The 24,281-nt window shown below is 41.0% G+C and overlaps 1 protein-coding gene across 1 annotated transcript; it reads right to left on the bottom strand.

The window, feature by feature from the left end:
• Positions 1-1,211: 1,211 nt before the first annotated feature.
• Positions 1,212-23,913, bottom strand: RAB7A (RAB7A, member RAS oncogene family). The gene is made up of 6 exons (XM_060239704.1): positions 23,720-23,913; positions 6,486-6,580; positions 5,046-5,172; positions 3,278-3,496; positions 2,775-2,903; positions 1,212-2,171 (listed from the first exon to the last, which is right to left on the bottom strand). The coding sequence occupies exons 2-6, from the start codon at positions 6,536-6,538 to the stop codon at positions 2,076-2,078; spliced, it is 624 nt and encodes a 207-aa protein (XP_060095687.1). The 5' UTR covers positions 6,539-6,580; positions 23,720-23,913; the 3' UTR covers positions 1,212-2,075.
• Between the last annotated feature and the right edge of the window lie 368 nt (positions 23,914-24,281).

Here is a 24,281-nt window from a genome sequence, read left to right as displayed (position 1 = left end):
TTGTTTTACTTTTTTCCAACAGTGTTACTTTCTAGATAAAGGCTTTGCATTACCACTGCAGAGCTAATTATGTTCAAGTATGGTGACAGGAGTAATCTGAAGGCAGCTTTAAGATGGTATCGGAATGTACAGAGGTGGTTCATGTTCCTTATAACCTGCAATAGGTTAACTGAGCTTTAAAAATTCAATAGAGCTATTGATGAGGAGGTCTGAACATGATTAAAAGTATACTTTTAAGCTACTAGCCTTGAGGCTTTTCAAAATATATTAGCAACATTAGGTCTCAGATATTCTCTCAACAGCCAGCATTTGGCACTAGATAGTTCAAACAGCTCTAACATAGTACAGCTAAATCTCTCCTTCCAAAGTAAGGATGACATTTATTTTGCAACATGTTTCAGTCTGTTTCTCCTGGTGTGGAAACACCTATGCACCCTGTTGAGTCACTTTCATAGTTTGTGACATAGAACAATTTTTCAACATGCAGCTAGCACAGTCTACAGTAATAAGTGATACAGAAACTACCAACAGCATAGCCATGCTGTATTGTGATAATCGTAAGAAGTGTTAGCATTTGTTACTCCTTATAATAAGAGGAACATATTGTTCACCATAATGTACTTACATTTGCGAGAGAATGACTCTCAATGGTAAAATGTCAAAAATAAAGTAGTAATTATTCTACACCTAGTTCTTCAGTCTTTGCTGGCGTTCATTATACAACCATGGACCCTCTGAGATGCAAGGGCATACTCATTAGAATTGGCTTGTTAAAACTGGCAAAGGACCAAAACCAGATTCAAATTAGCTCAGGAGCTACACTTAGGAATCAGAAAACAGAAGCAGGGAGCAAGTAGTTTTGTTCTTGTTAAGTTTATTGGCATGTTTCTTTACAGAAGAGCTCTGCCTACGTACTAGAATGTAGACCTCTGGAAAAGAGTAGAAGTACTCCATTTAAGAAAGCTACAAATGCAAGAACAAAGAAGAGGGCAGGAACAAAGTTGCCAAGTTTTTCCATTCGAGAAAATCTATACGAAAGGGCAGTAAGATAGGAGGAAAAAGAGAAAGGAAGAGTTTTAGCCACCTAACCAGAATGACCATCACAACCCAGATGGAGCTTTTCCCACAAAAGTAAGACATCTTGTATTAGATTCCTCTTTATAGTTGCAAAGCTAATTATGAAAGGGTTGAAAGGCAAACACACACAATGATCGTTCTGAAAGCCGTCTTTAATTTGAAGTCCAATAATCCAGAGTGCAAGGTTATGCAAATCGTCCTCTGAAGGGTTTTAGCTACAAGAAGCTAGACAAAAAAAATTTTTTTGCCAGTTGAGGAAGCTTTTTGGCTCTTAAATCAATAAAAATGTTTACATAATTCTTGCTTCTACTGTACAGAATACTGCCTCTATCTGGACTTGTGTTGCTAGCACACTGCACTCCACAAGTGTCCTGTTCCATTTCCTAGACCTGTGTTTCAGTACTTAAACATGTATTTCAAGAATTTTACACTAATTTATACATTTTAATTGGTTGCATATATTAACATGTACTATAAGATTTTTCCTAAAGAAGCCATTACATAATACGTGGATACTGTAAAAAGATTTGATTAGTTAAAAGTAACAAGCATTAACAGATACATACAAAACTCAACCTAGTTGAACTGAGTGCTGAGCTTGCAATGAACTATGGGTAATCAGCCTTTCCAACTGCAGCCTTCACAGGGTGGGGGAACACAAGACAATTAAAGGTAAATTGTTACAGATCATCTGTACACAGTTTCTTTCCATTGGACACCTGAAAGCAGCTTAAGTTCCAAACATACATGAGAATTTCCTTTTTAAACTAGAGAAGAAAGGTCTGCTACCATGAAATAATGTGTTGGGATGTAAAGAGATTGATGGGAGATGCGTAGAGGAATGGGTTTATAAGTCGCTCATGGTAGAGGGATGGTTTTGGCCACTGAAAGTGGGAATCTCTTGTTTTCTTTTTACAGAGAAAAGAGGGGCTGTGTGTTTGAAGGCCTAAGTGTGAATCCATTTGTGAAGGACTGTGCTCAACCCCTCCAGCCCCACCTCAGCAGCTGCAGCCCTCTGCAGAGGCCTTTGCTCGGTCATTCTTGTCTAGTTTGATAGGTTCAGGGAATTCATTGTAAAGCTCCACTTCGGTTTCCTATGAAGCAAAAAGAAGCCATCACCAACTACAGTTCAGCCCAAGTTCAAAAGGATGTAGAAGCCCTACACCATCCCTGAAGCCACCCATATTCTTGCCTCCTGCCCCGCCCAAATCAGGCCTATAGGAAGCAGGTCTTCGGATGTAGAAGCCCTACACCATCCCTGAAGCCACCCATATTCTTGCCTCCTGCCCCGCCCAAATCAGGCCTATAGGAAGCAGGTCTTCTCTAGGATAGAAGGCCTTTGCCAAATCGTCACTTTTTGTTATGCCAGAAAGGATGCATTAACAAGGCCATGCTCAGTGCATCTAGTCATGTCATATACTCAACAAAAAAACTCTCCCAGTTGCTGAAGATACTCTGAAGCTTGTTGTGTGTGAGGCACACAATATTCTATTTTTAACCTGGCAAATAAGACACATGGCATTTTTGGCCAAAGAGGGTTTTGATACTACACTAAGTGCAAAACTAACAATTGTGTACAGAGGCAGGAATGCTCCTATCAAAGCACCTCTGTGCCTCAATCCCTAGCCACCACCCGGCCTGACTTTCTTAGAATTGTATGGACTGCCATAAGAAGGCAGTAGGTTGAACTGTCATACCTGTTTAAGTGCATTTCGTGCAATTGTCTGGAAAGCTTGTTCCACATTAATGGCCTCCTTGGCACTGGTTTCAAAGTAAGGGATATTGTTTTTGCTGTAGCACCAGGCTTGCGCTCGTTTTGTAGTAACCTGTAACAGAGGCAGGATCCATTAAGTACTATATCACTCTGAACCAGATTGGAAGTCAGCATGTACACATGCCAACCGATACACATCCATATGCAGTATCAAACAGCAGAAGAATTCATTACTGCTCAAATTGAGAAGCCTAGGATCTTGCACATGTTCTTAGGCAACCGTGCACATTTAAGTGTTCATTCCAAGGTTAAAGTGACTGTAGTCATTCTCCTGAACTGCCTTGTTATCAAAGATTCTACTCTGAGTTCAGTTACTTATGTTAAAGATGTCGTGTTGTACAGTACTGACCCACTCAGGAAAGATGGATTCAGATTTTCACTTTGGTAAAAGGATTCCAATGAAAAGTCAATTATCTGCCATCTTACTTGTCTGTTTTCTAGGTCAATCTTGTTTCCCAGCACGACAAATGGAAAGTTTTCAGGATCCCGTGGACTAGCTTGAATGAGGAATTCATCTCGCCAGCTGTCAAGAGTTTTGAATGTGTTTGGGGCCGTCACATCGAAAACCAGCACGCAGCAGTCCGCTCCTCTATAGAAGGCAACTCCCAGAGACTGAAACCGTTCCTGTCCTGCCGTATCCCATATCTGCACAGATCAGAACATGTAGACTTAGGACAAAAACCGATTTAGGGATGGGAACATACTAATGTGCTGCAGGGGAACATACCAACTTCAACATTTTTCCAGGCGCATGAACAGTGACACCTATCAGGCTCCTATTTTAGGAGAAGTCAAATCTATGCAATGAAGTAGTCCCCTACTTCTGAACTTAAGGTATGATAGCTGAAACCAAATGCTATTCTCCAGGGTTCTATAAATTTTCTTGCCAGGGCCAACTGTATCATCCAGAAATGCAGGATGGACCCCCAATTAAATCCAGAGAATTCTGTGAAAATGGATCAACTGATTGGTGATGGTGGGGGGAGCCTTTAAAGAGCCCTGAAGGTGCTTTCCCTGGCCTATTGTAAAAAGAGAGGGAGGAGTAGGCGCTATTGGGGGGGGGGGTGAGGCTGTGTGGCGCCGTGGGGGGAGCAGTGAGGCTACACGGTCTGGTTGCTAAGAGGCCATGGACCAGTACCGGTCTGGGGATTGGGGACCCCTGCTCTAGTACACACACAACTCAGGAGATCAGGTAGTGGCAGCAGAAAATGTGGTGCTGCTAAATTAAGCCAAAATGTACAGTACTCTAAAGTGATATCAATGCGATAAGAGATTTACAGTATCCAAGGCTGCAAAAACTATACTTCCCTAATCAACCCAAGTTGCCTTGCATGTTTTAAGCCAGTTTAGATTTGTCCCATTTTTCTGCCAATGTAAGAGTCCACAAATTCACTTGTAAACACATTACTGGCTGTCAAGCATCGATATTTCTCAATAATCAAGTTTGTTCTTTAATCAAAAGTTGCTTTATCGTTAAAACTCCATAGCTTGCCCAAGGACGGACTCCTTGGAAGTAATGACATACATAGCACTGCACAGTAACTTATAGGCATGCTTCAAAGGGAATGGTTACAGATAACTTCAAAAGGATAACATAAGGATGCAAATTGAGTTGAGGGTTCAAAGGCTACTCACTAGTATCTCTATGACTAACGAATGTCAGCTAACAAAAACATCTCCCTTTCTCACACATTCTCTGGGAACCGATAAGACCTAGCTGTGTGAATCTGGGGGAGGGGCACTCTACACAGTTAGCACAATGTTACTCTAAACATCCTGGGTCCAGATGGATTTATTATGCACCATTTCGTTAGAAGGAGAAAGCGGGGGGGGGGGGGGAGAGCATGAAGAGTGTTCTGCTTTGTATCTGGCTTGTCTGCTGAACACCATTAGAAGTAGCGTATAGAAATGGCATGCTTGACACTGGTAAGTAGCACTGCTGTTTGCTGGAGCATGGAGAAGGTATCATTATTACGAGTACCTCCAAAGCACAGTACAACTGTGAGGGGAAATACTTAATTCTCCTCAATTGTGAAGAAAAGGGAAGGCAAGTCCAAGCCTGTTCTGATGTGTTCCCAGCATATTCAGTTATATGACAGCAAGCACTAGTTCTGGCTGGCTACTGAAGCTGGCCAAAACGTGTAGATCCCTTCAGATTACATGGACAGAAATAGAGGCAAGTATTTGTTCTTACCTGCATTGTGACTAGCCTATCATCCACCATCACTTCCTTTGTGAGAAAGTCTGCTCCTATTGTAGCTTTGTACTGGTTACTGAACTTCTTGTTCACATATTGGTTCATTAAAGATGTCTTCCCCACCCTGCAGAAGATACACACTTAAATCACATAGACTGCATTTTGACAATATGCTGCTGGCTTAAGCCTACATACTGCAGCCAAGTTTCAGATTCTGAAGCATTTTTCATCTTAACTATTCTTAAAGCTTACTCTGAGCTCAAATTGTGACAGTATCAACCACTAACTCACCCATCAAAAGTAGAGGAGGAATTAATGTCAAAGTTATCTTAAGGGAAATCATCAGGCAGAACTGGTCAAAGTTCTTTTCCCCTCGAAAAATTGTTGCGCTGCTCATACACTGCTTGGAGGGAATGCTACATCTTGCATATACAAGTCTTTAATGTTAAGTATTTCACTGTGGTTGCCTTCCAAAATGCTACCCATTGTGTTGCATTCGTGCTCATCTGTACAACTGCAACACCACGCCATTTGCTAATGAAGCAAGCCTTATCTAAAGTGGCACATCAGCAATACTCAGTACTTCACTACCATGACTTCATGCTACAAGTATCTCTTTCAGATAACTAGGTTCTCCAGAGATTCTAGGAGGTCACATGTACTCCAGATCATCCTATTCAAAAGCCTGAACTAAATGACATCAGATTTGTTTATTAAGTGCAGAACTGGAGTCAGATTACAGCCCTGGCAGCCAAGTCCAGAAGTGTCACACAAGTAACAACCCATGTACAATAAGCAGCTACTTAGCATTCTACAACTTAAAAGAGCCACTGCTTTGTGAATATTGCTCTGGAGGTATGTGGTGGAGGGGCTATTCAAGAACCTGAATTTACTCAGCCATTCTATATGCAGAGTGGATGCTTGCCCAGTTGATTTAGCAATGTGGGTATCACCTGCATTTCATGTGCAATACTAGAACAATATTCTGTAATCATAGCTTTCTGGTCAGCAAGCAAGAAATATGGCCCTAGAATTCGCCCATAATGCATTTTTTGATTTCTCTTTTCCGGAAAGTTTAGTCTTATAGTTTGAGCCTCTAACTGTAGATGGTATCCTAAATGCTGTCCATCTCTGATATGGAAAAATATTTCCTGTAACAAGAGCTAGTCTCATCTCTTAATTCCTCTTCCGTTTTGAGACCATATCTTGCAAGCAGTTTTGCAGGCCAGTTATCTTAGGTTCAGTAAAAGTTTACATTTCCAATTCTGCTACAGGGGAAGGGAGTGGGGAACAAGCATGGTTCATTGTAGAACTGTACAAGATACAGGTCCCTGCTCCTGAGGTGCTTATAGTATTCTCAGTTAGATGCATCTCAAGTGAGCTCTGTGAGCCAACAACACCAACCATTGTTACTAATACCATACAGACAGCACTCACCCCGAGTCTCCAAGGATGATGACTTTGAGTAATACTTTCTTTCTAGAAGTCATTGTTCAAGAATGGAGTCTCGATGAACAGTTCAAGGGCACTTGCTGGACAGAGACAGAAATCAGAAGTTGAAATGCAGGATAAAAGTTACTGGTTTTCAAAACACAGGACTGAACAACCCTGTACAAACTGGTTATTTATTATGTGCCCAATCCCAGCATGAAACTTGTAGGTTTGTAATCATTGCTGGTAAAAGTTCCCATAACGACTTTTCATGTAAAAGGCGGTTAAGTTGGGTAATAACTCTAAACACCATAGAAAGAGAAAAGCAAAAGCCGGGGGGAGGGATAACTGTCTCACAAGAAGCTTCTTGTGAGACAGTTATCCCTCCCCCGGCTTTACTGCTTTGCTACCAAGCCTTAAGCATCCTAATTATAAGCCCTGCATTATAATATTTTACTATTTCACAATACTTAACTGCTTAGATAGAATACCAGCATTGGTTACCTGTAGTGCTCTGTATGACACACTAATAATAGTCATCTCAAGTTTAGTTCTGCTCTGAATGGATGCTGACTAGATGTTACTTTTTCAAAGTGTGTCTCACATCTGTTCCTGCGCATCCGGCACAGGTGATTCCTACAATAACCAGAACTTAAGAGTTCTTAAATGAAATAATAGAAATATGTGCCCACTGTCTCACATTTAGCAAACAGTTCAGGTTTTAAAACCCAGGGTGTAGGAATAGATGCTAGCAAAATTTAAGATTGCGCTATATGAGTATACATGATCTGTCCTATAATGCCTCAGCTGCTTTTGATGAAGTCTCAATCACAATAAAGGATTTAGGTCCTAACAGCCAAGTTAAGGCATCAAATGCCTTGAATGTCTGTGACCATTTGATCTACTAGAGAATGAGATGGGCAGTAAGGAATCTGCAGGGAAGCCAAATACAGCAGTCAGGAAGAACAAAAGAGTACTTGGAGAAGCTGTATATTGTTGGGGTTTTTTGAGGGGGGCGGAGTACAAAGACAAGCGCTGGGCAGCAAAATATGCCAGTTTGGGGTGGGAAACTAAATGCAGCAGAATGAAAACAGACTTGAAAGGTTGACTGAAGCATGGTTTCACAATCCTTTGGAACATGGCCAGTTATCTACAACTAAGACAGTATAATCTTCAATAATATAGGAAGAAGCTATATGATTCAGCTGTTTCTGTCAGAATGAAAAATAAATGTTCTTATCCAGGTACTGTTTAATGGGCAGCAAAAATAGGAAACATAAGTTACCGCAAAGCAGCCAATTAGGCCTGCAGCCTTCATATTCCATCCACTGCCAGAGGGTGAATACAGCTTTTGACAGCAACCCACTTGCAGCATACTAGCTTCATTTAAATAAGCTCTATAAGAAGGTTAACTACCAGGCTTGCTAGAACTGAGAATGTCTCTTCACCTAGAACTTAAAAGCAGACAACAGGACCAACGGCAATTTCTGTATGAACATCTCAAGCAGGAACTGAACTCACGACCATCTTGTTTAGATGTAAGGGAAATCAAGCCAGCACACACTTAGCATGGCAGATACCACACACCAGTAATTCCTGTAACATTACAGCTCTAATCTACAGATGAATGATGAATAGTTACTTTCTTCCCTTACCCAACTGCCTTATTCCCCAGTGTTATTTCAGTGTGAGCTATTTAAGGCAGCTGTCCTCTCACTGCAGCACTACTGTTATATGCCACTTTTCAAATTCTGAAGTCCCAGGGCTGAAAATGTTAAGTAGAGAAGTGTTCAGATTTTTCTTTCTCCAATAAGATGCATCAGAGCACCAAACAGTATCGCACAGACTTGCTACTCCTGCTCTCTAGCCTGTTACAATAGGCCACAAACAGAAAATGTCAAGTGAACATAGACTGGATAGTCGTGTCGACCACAGGAAAGGTGCATGCAGAGCAACTATGCACGGAGAATGCTTACATGAACCTAGTACTAGGTACTTTTAAGTATCTTTGATCTTCATACAGATAATCAAAACAGGAGACAATCAAGCAGCAGTACTAATCTATGCCTCTTACTCTGTTTACACAGCATCCTTGCTTTTGAGCCAGATGACTGTTTTGTTGTTCCTGTTCTAAACAGGGAAACCTTTGCATGTATCAAAATCGGATCTCACATAAAAAGCTAGCTGAATAATGGATTAATTTTTAAAGAATCTAAACCTGCATGAGAGATCAAGGTACTTTTCCCTAACAGGAAATCAACAGCAAACCAATTTCTGCAAACTGCCATAAGTTTGCATACTGAAAGTCTCACCAATTACTAGTGCTTTTTTACTACAGCCTGTTATAGACATCCCTTTTTGCTGTATTCTGCTTCAAGTGTCAAACCCAAGACAGCTAGAGGCACTCTGAAACCTACAAAAATATACATTGCAACATCCAGGAACATTGTCCTTGAAACAGATTGCCTTCACTATTAGTAACAGAGCCACCTACCGCTGCCTGATACTTAGATAAATTATTTAATTACCATTCAGTAACAGCTACTATTTGGGGCAAGTCAAGAACTGTCTGCAGTAGGCACATCAACATAAGGACAGAGTTATGCTTGCACAGGCTGTGCTATGGAAGCAATACACGTAGCGCTCTAGCCTTTCTAGCAACCATGGTGAGGTAGCCTCTATAAGAAACTTCAACTGCTTAAAGGGTCAATGAGAATACCTTTCTAGCTTTATAGTTCCTACTATCTAAAGCAGCATCTCCTAAGCCAGGGTACTGGGACCCCTGGTGATACGCAAGCCTATTCCAGGGCCTATTCCAGGGCAAGACTTTCTTGCACCCACCCAACTAACACACACACACAATATTCTCTCAGTTTTCCAGGAACATGGGCAGGAACCAATACCTCCCTCCCCCTCTTTCAAGAGAGCACTACTCAAAACCACACAGCTTCCAAATCACCTTGGAGCACTGGCCAGAAAATGAGCTGATTTGAGCTGCTGGTTCCAAGTAACCATTCAAAGAACTAACAGATTGAGTGGCACTGAGAAAGTACAGTGCTAAGACAGATCCAGGCGGATAGCTGTGTCGGTCTGAAGCAGCAGAACAAAATCTGAGTTCAGCAGCACCTTTAAGACCAATAAAGCTTTATTCAAGGTATGAGCATGCACATGAAAGCTCATACCTCAAATAAAACTTTGCTGGTCTTAAAGGTGCTGCTGGACTCAAACTTTGTTCTACTGCAGTTCTAAGAGCTACTTCTGATAGAATAAAAGCCAATTTAACTTCATATTTCCCAATGCAAAGGAACTCACATAAAGAGATGGTACCTAGAGATGCAAAGTCTGGAAAACAACTACAGGCTCCTGTTGGGTAGCATGAAGAGGTTTTAGGACATTCCACAACACTAGAGAAAGAGAAATCCTTTGTGTATCTACAGTACTTATGTGTTGGTTTAAGTGTAACTAATTAGTATGCAGAGCATATATTTTATTTAACACATTTCTATGCTGCCTTTCTACCCAAATAGGATCCCCAAGGTGATGAACATCAAAACTTGAAGACATTTTAACATTTAAAATAAACACATGAAGCCAAAAAGATTCAATGAACACACAAACACAAAAATCTCAAGCAGGGAAGAGGGCCAATAACAATTATGGGAGCTAAACCAAGCAGAAGTCTTCACCTGCTGGCAGAAAGCAACAACAGAGGGAGACAAAATGAATCTCCCTGAAGAGGGAGTTCCAAAGTGTTGGCGCCACAAACAAGAAGTCCTTCTCTCTCACGTTTCTACCTGTCCAGCTTTAGGTGACAGGGGCATAAAAGCAAAGCCTCCAAGAATGACCCAAGTGGTTGGGTAGGTTCATACAGAAGATATGCTGAAGGTATGCTGGCCCCCAAGTCAAATAGGGCAAGGCTTTGTGATACAACATACTATTGAAGAGTTCATTGCTTTCAATCTTCTAAAGTTTAACCAGATACCCCAACTATGCTGCTACACCTAATGTGACTATGAGACAGTTTGTCTAAACATAAGGTTTTTTTACTATAAAATTAATGCTCAACTTTTTTCTTCTCCCCTTCAGATGCCAAAAACTGTGGTAATATAGGGTGCTGTGGTCTAATACTTGTAATTTTGCTTTTATACTTTAAATTTCATAAATATATTAATGTAATTTTAAGTCAAGGTATAAAATATTTTTAAAAATAATAAAGCATTGCAAGCAGGTTAGTATTGTAAGTTTTGCCTAGATTTCAATTTTTCCAGCAATCTTCATCTTGTAGCAAAAAAGTTTCTATTTCTTGAAAAATTCCTGGAAATTCTCTCTAGACCAGAGACCTCAACCTTTTTGAGCCTGTAGGCACCTCTGGAATTGACAGGGTGGTAGGCACAGCTAGAGCTTACCTACAGCCACACAATAAAGAAAACAGTGTTTTTAAAAATCTGCACAGCAATCAGACCTCAACAGCCAATCAGAAGCCCTGCTCACTGGGTGTCATGGAGCCCATGTGTACCACACTGCGGACCCCTGCTCTAGACACTACTTCGCATGAAACAGCCAATAGCTGTTTTTATCTAAATACTGGAAGCTCAAGCTTGTGCAGTATTGCTCTTTCTTTTTCCAAGAGCAGCTCTGGAAACTTTACAGGCCCCTTTTTAGCTGGCTTCTATAAGGAATTTTCTTGCCACCTCCAGCAGAGTCCCTCCCACTCAAGACCTAAGACTGAGTAGCACCCCTATAGAATAATCTGAGACCTGAACCTTGTCGGCCATGTACAGACAAGCCTTTTGCTTAAACATGCTTTTAAAGCGTAGCTGACAAGGAGATCACTATGTTAAGCTGGCTCTCACAGGTTTCTGTGAAAGGGAGACTGCTGTTGATTTGCCTTATGATGATCCTGGAGGTCCCTTTTCCTTTTACAAGGTTGAGGAGAATTTGGGGCTGCAAAGGGAGGCAAAAAGTTCTGCCCTGCAGACAAAAATCCCATCTGTCCATAGAAATCCAAGACATTGTTTTGACATGTCTAGCCTCCAGCAGGGGCAGGCAGAGAAGAGGCATGATCAAAATGGACGTTCATGGGTTGCTAGGTTCGGAAAACTGAAGAAATCAACTGATCAAGGAGGAAAGAATGAGGACTGCTATGTTATTTTATCAAAGGGGCTACACAGCTCACAGAATTTTTGTGATGACACCAGTCACTGGTTTCCTGCCAACAGCTAATGGTAGATTTGCACATTTGTGCTTTGCTCCCTATATTGTCTGTTAGCAGCTCATTGGGGTTGCTTTTGTTCTGACACACACATAGCCTAACATTACTGCTTGGCTTGAAGCAGTCAGCATTAACTTTTTAAAAAAGTCTATCTGTGTATGGAAAACACAAAATAAACCTCAGTGCAAATACTATAAGCAGCACCATCTTCTAGAGTATCAGATATTTGTAACACTCAGACTGGATTTCTTAGGTCTATTAGACACATAGTTAAAGGCAACTTCTGGTATTGGCCCACTGGTCTTTTCAAATGCCACACACTCACTTCTCTGACCTAACAATGGAAAGGTTTTGGGCTATATCCAGTGATCCCTGAATGTAAGGACTGCAGAAGTTTCCTATGCTTCCCTGCTTTTCTGACCCTATGAAAATTTATTATCAGGGAGGCAAGCCCATACGAATTAATAAGGCATGGGGGCTGGGAAACTGCCATGAGATGGGGAACAGGTTACATCCAGGCCTCTTTCCTTAGAGCTGCACTGATTCCATTCCCTCCTCACTCCAAGTTGGAACTACAAGGCCCAGTGCAACACCTGTCCCTGGACATAGTTTGGCTGCTTGCCTGAAAGTAAGTAGCTGCCTCATGACAGATACAATCTTGCTCAGTAAGTGAAGGTTTCCTAACACCAAAGCACGACTCATGGAGGTTCACATGCCCTGGAAACACTGTTCATTCAGTGAGGGACTTCCTAACAACATGCTGATGCAGCACAGCTGTTTCAGAGTCTTAAAGATCTTAAACTGACATTAAATTACTACAAGTTTCTGGCCATCAGTAGTCAATTATTTCTCAGTATTATCAGTCATGCCCTGCAGCTTTCAATTACTATTCTTATGATTTAGTTTACAACCACAGATTCCAGAGTCTCTGAGCAGAGGGCAACAGTGTTTATCTACAGTGACTACCACCTCAGCCTTCAGCAATTTATCTATTCCACTATCATTTCATGAAGGCTACACAGAAAAATACAGCTGCTTCGCATTTTGACATAGGAGATGCTTTTTTACAGGTAATAAGGAATTAGCAAGTTGCCCATGAGAACTTCTGGAAATTAATGTGGATACAGAGGAATAGGGCACCAAAATAAGAAATTGCATAGAAATATGTACTTTAATCAAGGACACTTATATATAGTGCATTTTACAGATATAAAATATGTTCCGAGGTACTTCACTTCTCAACTCCTTTCATAATTTTAACAATTAAAATTTCAACATCAGTGACAGAGGAATCCATTCCAACTTCTGCAAACTCTGTATACTATATATAAGATTTATCTGCTAAGAAAGGGCATCCTTTATAGTGGTCTAACATATCAAAGCATGCCTTTTGAATATATTTCATTTGTAGAGTTCCAACTGTTAAGCTTTCCCACACATCCACCATTGCTCATTACCGATTATGATATATCCACACATATATACACTCTGTATATCACATTTAATCCAATCAAGCCTATTGCCATTCGGCATCTGAAATCATCTTTATAAAGTTTATATATCTGGTACCTTGTGTTACATTTCATGGCCCACATCCCGCCCAACAAAGTGACATTTATATCAGACCCGTCCCTCATAACACCACTGGACACCACTGCACTAAGTGACCCATTGTCTATAGCCAAATTCAGAACAGAAAGCCAAAAACTCTTGTTGATCTCTAAAGTGCTACTTGCCTGGAATCTAACTGTTCTATTGCAGATTAACATGGCTACCTTCTGAAACTATCCCCCCAAAAAACAGACCCATGATCTCTGCTCTCCACTGCAATTTATGGGGGTCCTCCATCAACAGGAGCATTAAAGGGGATTTTTGAGTTGCTGTGGAAAGGCAGAATCTGCATAGCTTCAGCTTCCTTAGCCTATGGAAACTCCAGGTGGGATCCAAGCCCAGATATGGGCTTTGTTCCTCTGCTTAAACACGACTTCTCTAAAGGACATCATACTATTGATACCTTCTGCTTTTAATTTTCTTCACTTTTGCTAGCACATGAAAGTATTTTTCCTTCAGGGTAGTTAGACAGGTAAAGGTTGGGGAGGAAAATGAGTCCCGCTAGCCTCATGGACTTTACTTTTCTAGCAACAAAACTGGGGGACCACTGAAGGAATGCCTATGATTTTTTTGTTTCTGAATGAAATGAGTGCTTTCAAAAGACAAATTTTAGTAACTCAAAATGTATAACATGAAAATTTTCCATAAGATCCTACAGCCTTAGAAGATAATTTCAATGCATACTAGAAAACTTTAAAAACATGTGCTGGTAGCAGAGGGTATACCGTTTTACAGCTCCTTCTCACACTAGGTATATGTGCAGTTTTCTATATAGAAAGTCAAACCATTTATACTGTTAAATTTCACAAATGTCAGTACAACTGCATATGTTAAGCTATAAATAATGTATTGAATGTTGAAATAGCAACATATTTAGAAAAGAAAGTACTGCATATATTTCAACTTCCCACAAAATTTGAACAAACATGAAGCTGCCTCCCACTGAATCAGACCACAGTTCCATCAAGGTCAGTACTGTCTACTCAGACTGTGCCAGGGTCTCAGGAAGAGAGGTCTTTCACATCACTAACTGGCTGATCCTTTTAGCTGGAGATGCCAGGGATTCAACATGGAACCTTCTGAATGCCAGGCAGATGCTCTACCTCTGAGCCACAGCCCCTCCCCTTTCAAGCCTCTAAACAGGCTTGAAATTTTGCACCACTAAGTGATCACAAGGTCCCCTTTCCACTGATGGGTTGCTTACTTATTACACAGTAGTGAGACTGAACTGTTTGAACTACAAGGTAGAAAAACTATGGGGAAGGGGTTGATGTAGAGGTTTTCCAGAGCTGGTTATGCTACCCTGAAGGAAATAAACTGACAGTTAAAACATGATTAGGGTTTGTAGAATCTTTCGGGATCAAGCACCGTGTTCTACTGGAGAAAGTTTTCCTTCCAGACGTTTCGTTCTCAGCTGCGGAGAACATCCTCAGTGGCGTTGCAGCCAGAGCAGGCGCTCAGACCTTCTTGGCTGCTGTGCATTGAGTGGGTTAAAAACATGGATTCATAAAACTGCAGTTCAGACTCTGCACATATTAGGCATATACCTACCACCAGCTATTCCTGGCTTTTTAGGTTTCCCCTCCTGTTCCCTCCCCATGGTGTCCATAGGAACAGTACTTGGCTCAAGGCTGCACAGTCAGATTATAGCATCATGTGTGAGATCAAGGTGCTTAATCACTTGCCCTCCCTCACTAAGCAAGCACTCCATGACTGCTTTTCCTACACAGTAATTGAACCTTGCCTCTCTTTAATGTCTGTATACTGTAAACCAAGCACAACTTGCAATGGCTTTGAAAGAACCAGTGAAGTTCTTAGTCAGCTAGCGTTTGTTCCAAAAGGAATACTGAAGGCAGCTAGGGCAGGGCCTAGTTTAGAATAGTGTCATGGGGTGCCTTACCCCCAAAGCAAAATGGAAACAACCCACAGGGTTATAGTGACCACAATTACTAATATTTCATGAACTATAATTCCAAAATTTATAGGTGAAATACAATACACACATTAAATTATGGAACACTCTCAAAAATATCTGAATGCACTAAAAATTCACAATACAAAGTAGAGTCCCATTGTCACAGGAGGTCGACTTCATATCCTGCTTCGAAGTTCCTTCCATAGACTTTACCCCCAAAGCAAGCAGTATCTCCCATCTCTCCTAAAACACAGAAGTGACAAAATGGAAAACCTACCAAATGTTCCCTAGAAAGTGGAACTAGCAGTCCCCTATAAATGGGACTTTCCACTCTTATGTAGCCACTGTCAGTTGTTGAATGAAAGGTTTAGAATTATTTCCTAATTATGTACTCAGTTGCACTATACAAAAATGACAATTACTTGTTTCTTTAAAAAGTTATACACATTAAGAGGTATTTATTGAGGTTTCAAGGCAGAAAGCTTGCTAAAATCTTTTTAAACAAACTCAAGGCTTCCCAACCTACAACTATCTCTTCAGAGAAGTATCTCTCACTTTTGGTAACACACTAATTTTTTCTTTTATTTCTTTGGCACACCTCTTTGTCTACGTGGAGAGAGAGAGAATTATATATATATATATATATATATATATATATATATATATGTATGTACACTTCTGATTATATATTACTTTAGAGGCCCAGGGGCCTCTCTTTTCTTCTCTTTTAGTTTGCTCACACTACACTAAATAATGCATTTACATCCAGATTGCTGCTATTCTTACACAGTAAAAATTCGGATGTAAAATGCATTATTTAGTGTAGTGTGAAAGCACCATTTGTTGAACCTATGTAACATTTGGGTAGATGCTAAGATGTGGTTGTAGTTGATTTCTTCTTTTTTGTTTTCTTGTATTACTTTCAACTTTTAAAAAATTGAAATATTAAAATGGCTGTGCCAAAGCAGTAGAAATCTCATTACCAGTATATGAAAAACTGGGCTTCTGTATAGATGAAAACTTATTTTCTAGTGCTTCTCAGGCTCAGTACCACCAATTCCACCTCTCCTCCTCTTGCAGCATCATCAGAGCTTCAGCAACACACAAGTAACTCCAAGTGCAAGCAGTCATAACACTGGCACCTTTGCTTTGCCTCCAACTGATGCTGGACTGCTAGCATTGTTCAAGTATGTCATGACTGACTAGAGGCTAGACAGTACAGGCGGACTCAATGCTGCAATAAAAGCAGGAAGGTCTCCTGATCTTTCAATAATTTTTTTTTTAAAAAATCAAGGTCTCCACCTTCTTGCTTTCTGTGCTGCCCTACCTTAGAAATGCACAATGCATACTTATCTAACAGCATTTAGGAAGCTCACAATGCAACGCCAGGTAAGTGTGTAAAGGAAACAAATCTGAAACCGATAATTTAAAGTGAACTGTCTAAAAGTGTTGTTTCGTAGTGAACTTTGGCTTTTGAATATCCTAAGTGGCATGGTTGCACAAGATACTAAAGCAAAGACACAAAAGTAAAATTTCTAGAAGTTCTAAAGCTCAAAGAAAAAGTTTTTTTCCAGGAGAAAAACTGAAATGGGGGGGAAGGGGACTGAAATATGCAATATTTACTTTCCTATCAAACTTTATTTTTACTGTATAACATAACACATCATTTGTAATTTTAGTTTGCAAACAAAATTATAAAGCAAACAAAATTTTACTATTGGCCTAACTACAGAATTTTAAAGTATAAATATTTTCATTTTCTGTAACAAAAATGACAAATATACCCATTACTTACTGGAACATATATACACTATCTAAAGAACAATTGCAAACTGCTGCATCCTATGCTACTATAGCACATGGATGCAGCGGAAGTTCCAAGGCAGAAAACAAAATTATGTGGTAAAAATGAAAGTATTATTTGGACAGAAACTCTTGCAGAGGCAGCATGTTTGGATATTAAGCTTAACATTATAATACTTAAAATACTGAACACTAATGTGTTATCATCAAGCACATTATAGCGCAGTAAGAGCTGACTGAATTTAAACAAAAATTTATTGAAAATGTGTCTACAATATTAAATTTTTTTAAAAGTGTTCCTTAACATTTCCTGATTTTTCCATTAGAAAAGCTCAGGAAGCCTTCATTTCATGGAATACTTTGTAACATCAAGGGTTTACCCATTCAAGAAAAGAAAATATTTCACAGGAGGTATTTTTCAATACTCCCAACTAAAAAAAGTCCTTAGGCTTTTTGATGCTGCACACTGAGTGTGAAAAACCTTGCTTTATGAAGCATTTTACTCATTCTATAAGAGATGCTCCTCCAAATTTTCAAAGGTGTTGGCAAGTATTTTTCTCACTACAGTGAATTAACAGTACTATCAGCTAAGCTTGCCATCTGAGTTTCCAATTATGGTAAACTTTACTGGCAAGACATTTATTTACTGACAGTATATATAGCCTGCTTTTCTCAAAACAGAATTAGAAGACATTTAGAAGATATTGGATTTATATCCCGCCCTCCACTCCGAAGAGTCTCAGAGCGGCTCACAATCTCCTTTACCTTCCTCCCCCACAAAAGACACCCTGTGAGGTGGGTGGGGCTGGAGAGGGCTCTCACAGCAGCTGCCCTTTCAAGGACAACCTCTGCCAGGGCTATGGCTGACCTAAGGCCATGCTAGCAGGTGCAAGTGGAGAAGTGGGGAATCAAACCCGGTTCTCCCAGATAAGAGTCCGCACACTTAACCACTACACCAAACTGGCTCTCTTATAGAAGAGAGCCCTTAACAGCAACAATGACATCACACAAGTTAGATCAGTACTGGGCGGAGAGCAAGCACAGCTGCTACATCCTAGCAGACATCCACTGATAAGACAATTCTACAAGAAATACTTACATAAGTAGTAGGCTATATAGCACGTCTTCACTCCATACACTTTGTTTTTAGCAGCTAATTACCAAATTATGATAAAACCATGGACTGGATCAAAGGATTGCTTCCCTCTTAGCCGAATATGTTCAACATACAACTTAGTCTTTACACAGCCTGTCTCTGCCAATTGCTCAGGGCAAATTTGTAACAAGGCATGCAAAGCAGAGGCAGCTTAAGTAGTACTATCTCAACTGATCGCTTACAAGCTTCAATCAAGCCCCACAACAGAAAGCCCACTTCTGAAAGTCACACTGAGAAGTTCAGCAAGGGGTATTATTACAGTTGTGGAGCAACCACTTCTTCCCAGTACATCTGCAGCAAGAGTGTCAAGAGGGTACTTTGATCTTGGGGAAATGGTGGGTCAGTCACACACATTTAGATACAAACAGATTCAAATTCACATATGCCAATCCTAAAGATCCTTTAAAATTGAACTGGCCTAGCTATCAAGAACTTTGGCAAAGTAAAAAAGCAGGAACCAAGATCTGATATAATTAAAGTTTGCCTAATTTCCTTCTCTATATTCAGTTTCATAAATGCATACTTGTCTCTATAGTACAGCAGCCTCTGGAGGCAAAGTTAGAGCTGTAACTATGGTTTTGTCTGTTGATTTCAAACTATAATTAAGCTTGCCTGCTATAGTTTGGTGTGTTGTCTAAGCTCATCAGGTTGTTTCACTATGTAAAAGAAACAAGAGGAATACATTAGTTCGATCCCAGCGGAAGCTGGTTCAGGTAGCTGGCTCCAGGTTGACTCAGCCTTCCATCCTCCCGAGATCGGTAAAATGAGTACCCAGCTTGCCGGGGGGAAAGTGTAGATGACTGGGGAAGGCGATGACAAACCACCCTGTAAAAAGTCTGCCATGAAAACGTTGTGAAAGCAACATCACCCCGGAATCGAAAACGACTGGTGGTTGCACAGGGGACTACCTTTACTTTTTTTACTGTGACTGAATGGGTCACATTTTTTACTACATTCTAGGGATCAGAGACCAACAACTCATAAGTTCTGGATCTAGCCCCTGCCTCCAGGAAATACCATCCTGCATACCAACTGGAGGATCACTTTCTTGTCTACCTGGATGAGCCTTATTTTTAATATTACCAAGTTCTGGAAACTATTTGGCCTTCCAGCTATGAACACTATAAAACATGGATATTTCTTTACATCAATGTTACTAAGCAGAACAGTTCCTAGTTACTGAGTCTTTCTTCTGGAAAGTTATGGCCTTTTTTGTTTCCAGTCACAGCAAGACATGCGCAAATGAAGTCACATGGGCTACAGAAAGCCAAGACTGAATTGTTGGCTACTTTGGGCTTCTGGGGCAAAGGGAAGATAGAGGCAAGGTGGAAAGGAAAGATCCCCTGTGCAAGCACCAGTCATTTCCGACTCTGGGGTGACGTTGCTTTCACAACGTTTTCACAGCAGACTTTTTACGGGGTGGTTTGCCATTGCCTTCCCCAGTCTTTTACACTTTCCCCCCAGCAAGCTGGGTACTCATTTTACTGACCTCGGAAGAATGGAAGGCTGAGTCAGCCTTGGGCCGGCTACCGCAAGGTAGGGAGATATAATATCTAGAAGTAAAAGTGAAACAGAAAGCCACAGCAGTAAAGGAAAGCATAACCTTCTAAAGGACTTACAAATATGAAAAGTAATCTTAGTTAATTATTATTTAAGAAATCCTAAGTATCTTAAGAATCCTAAGTGTCAACAAGAAACTTTATTCAAATTGATATTGTCTTGCTAATTTTAAATAGCTGAACTTCAAAATCATTCTAGTATTCTAGCTACTCAGACTGTTTATGCACAAGTGAGGGAACTCCAGTATGATAAAGCTCTAAATATTCCAGGAGAGCATTAATGGTTCAGTATACTCCTGGCTACTGCACACCAGAGAGGGCAAGCCACCATCATCTACAGTAGCATGTTATTGTACTCCAAGATGTACCCTGAAGTTTACAAGCACTGAATATTATTAAGTCTGCATCTGACAGCAAGAACACATTAACAGCATTCCTAGAGCTCTGGCGTCTTAGCACAACTGTGATCTCCAAGGCTGAATACAGTGACAACCTTGCTATTTCAAGGCTTTTGACATGCCAAATACATCCATTTCAGTGTTGCTAGTCTGGCTATTCTGCATCCTCACAGAATTACCATGAAGTTGTATGATACTGTTCAGAGAAGGTCAACTATACTCTGACACTGAATGCCAATATACCCAGCACAGATATTAAGTGGTCACTTAAATGTCCATTCTTACCAAAATAGTCCCTTGTCCCTTAACATTGAAATGTTACAACCATCCACATCTTACAAGGACAGCACAGGCTGGTAAAATCACACAGCTCAAAACTACTCTGCAGTATATGACACAGCTAACAAGTATGACATTGCTAGCTCCCTAAAACTGGAAGTTCTGTGCTATCATAAAGGATTCTGGAGATTTTGCCAATTCTCACCAGGAAAGTATGAGCCAATCCTGGATAAGAATCAGATGCTTCATCACAACAGCATTTTTACCTGTACTCAAATGTACGCCCCAACCAGACTAAACTCACAGCACCTACAAGCATTTCAACACAGAACTTCAGACTGCTTTAAGAACTCCTGCAAACCTTTGCTACAGCTGAATAAAAGCAAAAGAGCAGCCCTGCTGGATCAGACTGGTGGTATATTGTAGTCCAGCATCCTATCCCACACAGCGGTCAACCAGTTCTTTTAGAGGTGCAACAGGGAATGGAAGCCGAGGCCTTCCACCATGCTGCATTCTAACACTGGTATTCAAAGGTGAACTGCCTTTGAACATGGAGGTTCCCTGACAGTTACCATGGCTAGTAACCACTGTTTGGCTTAGCTAATCAATTTCAAGAAAGGATTCTCAATACATAGTGTTTTGGGATGTGCAAAGCACTTTGGACAGCCGGTTGTAGTGGTTAGCCAGCAGGAAGATCTAGGGGTCCCAGATCCAAATCCCCACTCTGCCTGCCAAACTTGCTGATGAATTTGGGCTCCTTCAAACTGTTGTTGTGAGCATATGGTAAAGGGAGAACAATGTACACTGCCCAAAGTAAACTACATCTCCTAACTGGAGATGTGGGGGGGGGGGGCAGGCGATGGAGTTCTTGACACCAAAAAGATTCCCTCAAGAATAAGATATGAACTAGGAACTTTCTGATTAACCCTCCATCTCTTAACCACAACACTGAGTCTAAAATTTAGACAGTTTCTAAGAATTTTTGTTCACAGTATATATTGTTTTGAACTTAGCACATAGCTTAAATCTAAAAACAGTTTTAGAGCAATTATGTCTTCTTTCCTGGGCAGCAGCTGAAGTTGAAACCCATCTTTCCCCACCTAACTGAAACTACTTTGGTTTTTCAAGAATGTGTGTAGCCAAATAGCAATATTTAACACATGCAAAATGCATGCAGTATCACATATTTTGTTCTGCTGTTTAAAGTTACAAGGAAAGACAGATTACATAAATTAGCAGTTCACTGACATTCTCTAACAATGGAAAGCTTAGCCACCAGAAATTCAGAAGACGCATTTTCTGGGATACAAAACTATAGATACTGGGATGAACTCAAAATACAACTTCTGAAAGAAGGGCTCTTGATGCGAACTTTTGTAACCATTTACAGAAGTCCTATAAAGAGCATGTTTCTGCTACTTAAATATTGTAGAAATGCCTATTGTTGTAGTCATTCTAAAGCTTCTTGGACATTATAGAATCCCCCATCTTTCTGCACAGTTAATTAACACTCCAGGATATCTAAAGTAGAAAGGGACAGGCTACATTTGGTAGCTTCTCCACAACTCCGTTTTTGGCAATCATTTGAACCCTTCACCTAGCCAAATTCTATTTATCAACCACAAATTAGATCATGTGCTTAATCATCTGCTACAATCACAAGAGAAGACAGTATGCTTGTTCTTCCCCAGCTAAAAGGGCATGGCTTGCAACATGAGAGTAGACTCCACCCACTGAAAGTCAGCTTCACTCTCCAGCCGCTGACAAACACTAACAAAAAGTAATATCTATATTCTGAGTGCTTGTACTATCTACCTGCTATAACTCATAGGAGATACCAAATTAAGTTTGCAGAAGTTAACGGATTAACTGCAACTATGAATGCTTGAACCAGCACCTAACTCACACAGAAAGTTGGCTCTCTTAAAATTCAGGGACTTCGTTAATAACGCTGATGGCCTTCTACAACATTTTGACCATAGTTAATATTAGCCAATCAATTTAGAAATGCAATTTCTGTTGCCTGATACATCAACTATTGTGTCATGCTTAAGACATTTAAGACACCAAGACTATAAAGAACAGAGTAGAGTTGATCTGCTTTATTGTATACACAGAGTAGTACTGATAACAAGCAGTGTTCCTACTCAAGGACATTTGACACTAAGTCTTGGTTAGTACTAGTACTCTTGGAGCCATCTGAAATCTTGCTTAGATCACAGCAGCTCCCAAAAACAAAACTACTGGCAGCATTCCAGAAGAGGGTATGACTTGTTTACCCTACCAGTTTAAGCAGTGATCTCATACTTAACTATTAAGATAACAAAAGGAGCACTTTATTATCTAGCTTGTCCACTAATCTAACATCCATAAATTAAGATTGGTTATTTTTAACTGCACTTGCACAAACCAATTCACAGCAAAAGACAGATGCAAGTATATGTATTTCCTGCTAGCTAAAAAAAGCTGTGTCCTGCGGCCACCCCCCTCCCCCACAGTGCAGGCATCTCAGGATTGCCACATGTCACTAGAAAGCAAACAAACCGATAGCATCCATGATTAGGCCTTAACCACAAAGACACTCACTATTAAAGTACTACAGAGAGACAGCAAATTACTTAAACATGCAATACAAAGAGCTGATATGAATGTCACATTAAGCAACCTGCGTACCCCTATCGACGAATTGTTCAGACGAGAGTCACAAGTAGTTTTATTGTTCAGCTTTGGAAGGCGGGGAGCAAGGAACCCATGACACGCTTGTGGCTGCTCACCGTTTTTGTTACCTTCAACGAGTTCCGTGGGCCAGGCACAGTCCAGTGTTACTCAGCACACTCACACAAACCACCGGGAAACACACAGTCAGCGATGAATCCCGCATTTCTTTGTCCCAGGAAAAGGAGGAGAGGAAAAAGAGGAAGCAACGCCAAGATTTCTCTTGCTGTCTCTCCCTCTCTCGGAAGCACTCTCACAGGAGCTCTTCGACAAGCCCCATTTCTCCTCACACAAAAAGAAGAGGTGGCCCAACCGTCCCCACCCGTACTCGCCCCAAAGGGAAGCACCTCCGGGTGCCTTTTCGAGGAACCAAGCCAAGATACAGGCCGACACTTCCGCGCCACGAAGGAAGAAAGGAAGGGCGGGTGGGCAAAGGCAACCTCCAGGACCTCTTTCCCTGCCCTCCTCCACTACGGGGGGCATCAGCTCCCACCGCGCTGCGGCCTCCCCAACACCCAGCGCCTCGAACCCGATACCCGGCCTAGTGCCTAGAAAGGCCCCGAAACCACTCCGCCACCACAGCCCACCTCACCGAAGAGAAAGACAGCCGTCGCCACCGCACTGGGTCTGGCCAAAGTCGCTGCCACCTCCGCTCTCCTACGTTCGACTCCGCTTTAATGGGGACAAACACCCTCCCAGCTTTCACTTCCGTCTCTTGATCGCCCCCTTCCGGTCACGAGACACACCCGGCGTGGTGACGCAAACGCGCTCCAAAGGGTGGGGACCGGAGAAGCCTTTTCTTGGCCAATAGATTTTGAACCTCTCTATGGTCTTTGGTTTTACCGGAGCCTCATGTGACTGAGGTGCGGTTGGCAGGGCAGGGGAGTTAGTGGATCCTTGCGGTGCCTTGCGGCTTTTGCAACCCGATCCTAGCCATTTTTGCTTGAAAGTAAATTGCACTGATTTCAAAGACTTTACCACCCATTGGTTTTATGGGGTTTGCTTACAAGTCAATATGCATAGGATAAGGAGTTCATCCTAGAGAGGCAACCCGATTCTAGAGGTATTTATTTGAAAGTCCGTTTATTTTAATAGCATTTCTGAATGAAGATGCACACGTCAGCGTTACTGAAAGTCATGCAAAGTTGCGTTAG

The sequence above is a fragment of the Heteronotia binoei genome, chromosome 5 (genome assembly GCF_032191835.1).
Source record: "Heteronotia binoei isolate CCM8104 ecotype False Entrance Well chromosome 5, APGP_CSIRO_Hbin_v1, whole genome shotgun sequence".
Lineage (NCBI taxonomy): Eukaryota > Metazoa > Chordata > Lepidosauria > Squamata > Gekkonidae > Heteronotia > Heteronotia binoei.
Note: the sequence above shows the minus strand (reverse complement) of the source record. Positions and strands in the feature narration are given on the sequence as shown.